This window comes from Notothenia coriiceps, unplaced genomic scaffold, assembly GCF_000735185.1.
Source record: "Notothenia coriiceps isolate Sejong01 unplaced genomic scaffold, NC01 NC01_scaffold00013172, whole genome shotgun sequence".
In the NCBI taxonomy this organism is placed as follows: Eukaryota; Metazoa; Chordata; class Actinopteri; order Perciformes; family Nototheniidae; genus Notothenia; species Notothenia coriiceps.
In genome coordinates, this window is record NW_011345873.1 from 361,597 (window position 1) to 368,402 (window position 6,806).

General features: G+C 41.4%; 1 protein-coding gene across 1 annotated transcript; it reads right to left on the reverse strand.

Moving 5' to 3' along the window:
• Positions 1–428: 428 nt before the first annotated feature.
• gal3st1a (galactose-3-O-sulfotransferase 1a) lies at positions 429–5,013 on the reverse strand. Its single transcript, XM_010773947.1, has 3 exons — positions 4,673–5,013; positions 2,818–2,967; positions 429–2,406 (listed from the first exon to the last, which is right to left on the reverse strand). Exons 2-3 carry the CDS (start codon positions 2,943–2,945, stop codon positions 1,257–1,259), a joined length of 1,278 nt encoding a protein of 425 aa, XP_010772249.1. The 5' UTR covers positions 2,946–2,967; positions 4,673–5,013; the 3' UTR covers positions 429–1,256.
• Between the last annotated feature and the right edge of the window lie 1,793 nt (positions 5,014–6,806).

Consider the following 6,806-nt stretch of genomic DNA (forward strand, 5'->3'; position numbering starts at 1 on the left):
CCGTCGTGTGTTTGTGTAGTGTAGTGTGTGTGTGTGTGTGTGTGTGTGTGTGTGTGTGTGTGTGTGTGTGTGTGTGTGTGTGTGTGTGTGTGTGTGTGTGTGTGTGTTGGACAGACATTAAGAAATACATTAGTAAAAGAGCACATAACAGGAACAACATTGATGTCATCCTAAATGAAATCCCTTTTACTTCTGCAGGCTGTGATAATGAGGCAGTGTAAACACATGTAGCTTAACACTGTGAGTCATGGCCAGGGCCTTTCTAGATAGGGTAAACATTAACTTGGCTGACAATGAATTTTCGTTTGTCTCTCTATGCAGCAACCTTCCAAAACCTCATCAATCTACTTGCAAAGACACCTGGCAAGGCTGACTGATATTAGTGTAAACATTGTGGTATCAGAAGAAAGAATAATGGCTACAAACCCTGAAGAAGCAAAAATGTTGTTTTATATAGCAACAAAAAAAGTCAACATACATCTGATCCTTTAAAAACTGATAAGCTACTGTAAACAAATCTTCAGAAAAAATTATCATCTTGATTGCTTACATACTTTCCTATTTATTGATTTCTTTACTCATCAGACCTTTTTTCATGACATATATTTTTGACATGTTGCTGCACGAGATGCACAGGTGTATTAAATATTAATAACGTTGGCTACATTTGAGCAGCTCGGGGAGTCGTTAAGATTATTAATTCCACCTGTGTTTTCCTTGTAATGACAAGTATAAAGGTCAATCATTCTTTAACTATTTTTTTTAATGATGTCTGATCTTGTCCTCCACAGACACACAAGTGGGTTGTAGTACTTACATTCACTATTTGCAAATCTGTGTTTTAGCCCTTAGTGGGCTTTCAGTCTCTTTGAACTCAAATATGCTAACTTTCGGGGATGCACATCAAATCATTAAAACAATATTTAGCTCAGAGAGGTAACATTCTTTTTACCAAACACCCTTAAATAATAGCAGGGATGGCAATATTTATTTCCTTAAAGATATGAACTTTATAGTTCACTTATCCACTTCACTAGAACAATCTGAGAGAAAGAAAATACTAGAATACCTAACAATACCAGGCCTAATCTGCGAGTAGCAAACAGGTTCAATACTTGTACATTGTAGGTCTACAGTTTCATTTTTAGTTGAGCACCCATCAGGTGCACTACAGTGCACAATCAAATGAAATTCAAGTCAATGAACACATTTCAATAAAATGAGACAAGGATGGCCCCTCTCGCTCACATGTCTCGTCACCAGTTGATGATATCTCTGACATGGCCCCAAAGCTTGGTGATCCACAGGTTAACCCCGAGCTCTGTTAAGTACTGAAGCTCTGGCATCAACATCTTTCGGCACAACTTCCGATGTGCCTTGTCCACATTCTTCTTAAGGTTGTAGCCCATGATGGACTTCTCTCCGATGGGCTGCCAGGGCTGCATGGCTGTCTCCTGGATGCTGCCTGCTTCTACAGCTCGCCCCCCCTCGATGCAGATGGATGCCATCTCTGCGTTCCTTCTCCTGAGCTCTGCCACATCCTCAGCCATCCGCTGCCGTCCATACGCATCTACTTTCTTCCAAAAAGTCTGGTTGAGATGCTGGTATAGTTTCCAGTCAATAGCGTTCCACTCAAGAGCCTTGGCCCTCAATTCTGGGGTGAGTTTAGATACAGTGGATCCCTTACGGGCGTTGAGCTTGAAGAAGAGCACGTCGTCCATCTCCCAGCAGAGGGCATCCTTAAGCAGGATGAGTGATTCCTCAAAGTGCTCCACTAACATGACGAGCTGGAAACGGTCCCTGATGAATCTGATTCCCTGTTCTACACGTGGGTCATCCAGCTTCAGAGTGTTGTCCAGTCCAAAGTCGAAAAAAAGAAGATTCTTGAGGTAAAAGGAGTTGAAGCCCTCAGGGTCAAAGTAGTGATGGGGCTCACGCAGAAACTCTGTCAGCTTCTCATCCCCTGGTATCTTCCAGGTGAAAGGTACCAGCTTGCCAAAGTAGTGGAAGGAGGACTCAAAAAGCTCTGCAGGGTCTCGCAGGATAGTGATGTAGGAGGTGTCCATAGGTAACAGCTTGGCCACCTCGGGTGCGTTAAAACGCAAGTGATTACAGATGATATTAAAGCACATTCCAGGTCTGTAGTCTTTAACCTGGGAACGCTGGAAAACAGACGGATAAAAGAAGTCATTTCTGCTGTCAGGGAAGGCAAATTTGAGCTGGTGCTTTTCCCCGAAGCGGAAAAGGATGTTGAGGAACGTGCTGCTGGCTGTTTTGTGGGTCTTCATGAACATGATGTCCACTTTAGGAGTGCAGGTCTGGCCAGAGGCTTGATGTGAGCGGTTGGTGGTTTGTTTCGAACGGAGCTGGGATGGACGGTGGGCACAGGAGTAAGGCACTGGTACCCTGCAGACAGGAAAACAATCAAATGAGAAATGTGATGATAAGGACATGGAAATGTACTCTTACACAATACAAAGAAAAGCGGCAAACCAACACATTTGAGACGTTGGAGTAAAACATTTTTAAATGTTTGGCTAGATTGACTCAAATGCCCTAAATACTCACAAACACATAGGACTAGACACACTATACACTGACTCAAAATAATAAAAATAATCTAAAGAGTAAGAGTAAACCCACATATAAAATAACTTATCGAACTTAGACTTACTTAAAATTAACCTTTAAAAAAAACATACATTATAACTAATTGTCACAGCTCTAAAATACAAATGCTGAATAAATTGGACATAACAATATTTTTTACATCATGTTTTCTAGAGAATACATGAACACCAGTGTGACGAGTCTTACTCAGGTAGACTGAAGTGGGTCTGGGGAGTGGAGAGGCAGTAAAGCAGGATCATGCAGCTGGTGAGGAGGGTCCCCAGCACCAGGCCTTTGCACACGGACCTCCACTGCCGCCCTTGTCTGACAGCCATGGTCCAGCAGAATCAGGATGACCTTTAAAACATTAAAACATCATCTACACATTGAGCATTGACCTATAGGCCCTCAGTTACTCTGAGAAGGACACAAGAAAACCACAATTATGTGCATTATGTAATCTCAGGCAAGCTTGAAAGGACACAGTGACACCGCTTAAATGATTTATTCAGATGGTGACTTGGAAGTAAATTATAGTGTTGAGTGACCATATAGATTACTATCAGTGTTCTCTGGTTTCTTAAGGAGGAGACAAAATAACATGAGGCCAGATTAATTATAAATCCAATGGTATAGCCTAAAATGTAATATAGGTTTCCATTCAGCTTCATGGTGATTTAAGTATTCTGTTATACAGTACAGTGCTGTCATCAGGTGGACTATACTGTATATGAAGGTGCTCATGAATATTTACCAACAGGAAGCCAGTGTGTGTGACACAGTTGGACAGTTAGCCTCATTCCACTTGACTGTCCACTTCATAAACATTTCAAACACAGGATGTACCAAAAATTGCATGGTGAGCTACATTATGTCATACTGTATGTGTGGACTGTAATGACCAACCCTTTGTTGCTCAGCTGTCACATGAAATAAATAATACATTACTGTGGAAAGTGATATTGCAATCCCCCCTGCGGACTGCAGTCAGACAAGCTATCCGCTGACTCAGCTGCGCAGGTAACAAAGTGACACTGACCACCAAGAAGTTTCATTATTATTTGACCTAATGTGACCCCACACAGAGCAGGTTGGGAAGGTGTACTGTTTTCAATTGCAAAGTTTAGAGTTTATCAATATTTCTTTTTGAATGTTAACATTTTTAAGGGAAAATCAGTTAAAGCATAGTTTTTTCAGAATTTAAACATTGTGCATTTTTTTCCTTTTTCTTGCCATTTCTAGGCATATGTCTGGGTTTAGAGCTGTGCATGTTGCCCATCATATGTTATGGTGTTTTAGACAGGTTTCTTTTTTGGAAAGTAACAGTTGCTAAAATCAAAAATATTCATCCATGATCACGCTTGTTAATGACACACCAAAGTGTTAATGAATCGATAATAGATTATAACTATGATATGCTTTTGACATTTTTGAATTATGTGTGTCCATACACACTATTGTCCAGTGTGTCATTTTTTTTTTTATTTCTGAACTTAGTTAACCTTTGGTTTAAGGTCTCAAGCTTCCATGTCGTTTTGCATTACTCTGTGCCCCTTAGTCCTATGAACTATAGTGTTACATTTTAGTTTCACTCTTATCATCAGAGCATTTTAGAAACATTACTCTCCAAACCCAGCTAAAAGGGCTATTTCTGCTCTTTGTCTGGACTCCATGAAGGGGCTATTATGGAGGCATGTGAGAGCTCTTTCTCTCTGCCATCAGAAGACACTCTGTTGTGAGACATTTGAGGAAAGGGCTATAGCTTAGGTGGCCTGCAAATGTAGAGTGAATTCTAAGTAACATTAACTCCTGCTGCAATTATATGCTTGCAATAACCTTCAAAGCTGAGATGCCATTGGACAAATATCAGGCAGTGTTACTTTTGATATCAGTGTATCATTGTTTGCTTACTTTTGTATTTTTACTTGAATACTTTGTCCACCTCTGATATGATCTGAAGCTATCTTGTTTTCCTGCTAACAAAGACCATTATGAGCATAACAAAGCAGATGATAATCTTGAAGAAAGCCAATTACAAACAAAATACTGGAAGATGTCTTACCTTCATACATAGATCCAAAGAGAAACTAAAGGAAGTGTTTGTCCCACTGCATTGTCCTTTTCCTTTGCATCCCGGGTCAGACCACTAATATATGATCTCCCTCCTCCAGATGTACTTCTTGGGTCTGATCTCAACATACACATAGTGCTGTAGCAGTCCCACACTCCCCTTATCATTTGCCTAGTGCTACTGAGCTCATTCACCTGCTTCTCTTCTCCGCTTTCCCCCTGCCTCTCTGCAGGAACACCTGATGCCTCAGGCCACCTGCCGCCTCCCCCTTTAACTTTCAATTCCAAAAAGTGATCTTGCTGAATTAAGCTCTGCAGGGAGGCTCATCTCCCGCTTGTGACGTCAAGGCCTCTGTCAGGGGACCAGCACTTGCCAGTGAGTGTAATAAAGGAGGGGAGGGGGGAGAAAGGCTGTATTGTCCCCATTCTCTGTCTACATACAGAGGGCTTATTGAGGATAGACACTGAAGTCTGAGCTGCAAGCTGATAGGTGGGATGGAAAACAGCATAAAACGAACAAATGCATAAAGCCAAAGCACAAAGGCTCTAATTGTACCACTTGATCAGCACAACTCGTGTCTGTATTGTTTATAAAGCTTATTAAGAAAGCTGTGTCTATACATGCTGTGAGAGGAATGTACAATGGACAGTTATGAAAGTCTGCACCACAGATTAACCAATTATCTAAACAAATTGAGCAACATACATGCACTGGACTTCCACATCACAATACTGTGTATGTGATTTTCTTTTTTTTTATAATTTATTAACTAGCTCTTCTAATCTTTTATGCATTTGAAGTTATTTTTAACTCTGTGGCCTACAAGTTATGATGCGATCGTTTTGAAGCTCTCAATACAATCCCTTGTTCAAGATTGCAGACCGTTCAATAGAGAGTGAAATGAACATTCAATCATGAGTGCCAAGTCTATTTGGCTCTGCTAGGCAGGATGTGGCAGTATGTGGTCATAACGTTTCATCCATTAAAGTGTGGATCCAAGTCTCGGGAGCGTGCAATGGATTTGTGCAGCTCATCCCACACTCACCATGCTCCAGCACGACACTGATGCTTTTGTTCGGTCTAACAGGGTGTGCCTTGGTCTGCAGGCATACTGAGTGCCAGGCTGAAACCCGGACAGGGTGGGCATGCGTAGAATTTAGATCAGGGTGAGAGGGGGCAGGGAGTGTGACAAGCTGAATGAGGAGATTGAGGAGAACGGCCCACCTTGATCACTGCAGCGTCTCAAGAGGGCAGAGGTTAAAGCTCCTTTGACATCAACACCCACTGCCCATGTGTGGACTACTCACTGAAGACGAGCCCCTCCGACAGCAGCAGTGACCTCAGCCTCCACACAGATATGGCTAACATTCTGTATCTAACATTTTGAGTGGGCTCTCCTTTGATCCAAAAACAGCCGTTTGTAGTTACCCAGGTAACTCATCTGCTAGTTGAGAGACTGAAGGCTCTACTATTTATCAGTTTCTACATCTTCAGTAGACTCGACTACTGTAAATGTGTCTTTACAGGTCTCACTAAAAAATCTATTAGAAAGCTGCAGTTAATTCAGAAAGCTGCTGCTCGAGTCCTCACTGACACTAAGGAAGTGGATCACATGACTCCAGTTCTGAAGTCTTTACACTGGCTTCCTGTGTCAAATAATTGATTTCAAAATACTGCTGCTGGTTTATAAAGCTTTGAATGGTTTAGGCCCAAATGACATTTCCGAGCTCCTGCTAAATTATTAACCATCCAGTCAGATCTCTCAGGTCTTCAGGGACTGGTCAGCTTTCTGTCCCCAGAGTCAGAACTAAACATGGAGAAGCAGCGTTCAGTTATTATGCTCCAAATATCTGGAACAAACTCCCAGAAACCTGCAGGTCCGCTGCAACTCTGACTACTTTTAAATCCAGGCTGAAGACTTTTCTTTTTGCCGCTGCTTTTAATTGAACTATTCATATCTTAGACTGCACTGTAACTTTTATTCATGTATTTTGTCTTTTAATGTTTATTTTATTATCTTTGCTTTTTAAATGCCATTTTCTGAATGGCTTTCATTTTTGTAAAGCACTTCGAATTGCCTTGTGTTGAAAGGTGATTTCTGCCTTCCTAGTCTCAAATCCATCTC

Coding starts and splice junctions, on each gene's coding strand:
- gal3st1a (XM_010773947.1), bottom strand. CDS start 2,945: ATGGCTGTCAGACAAGGGCGGCAGTGGAGGTCCGTGTGCAAAGGCCTG. Junction 2,407..2,817: donor ACCCACTTCAGTCTACCTGA/GTAAGACTCGTC, acceptor TCCTGTCTGCAG/GGTACCAGTGCCTTACTCCT.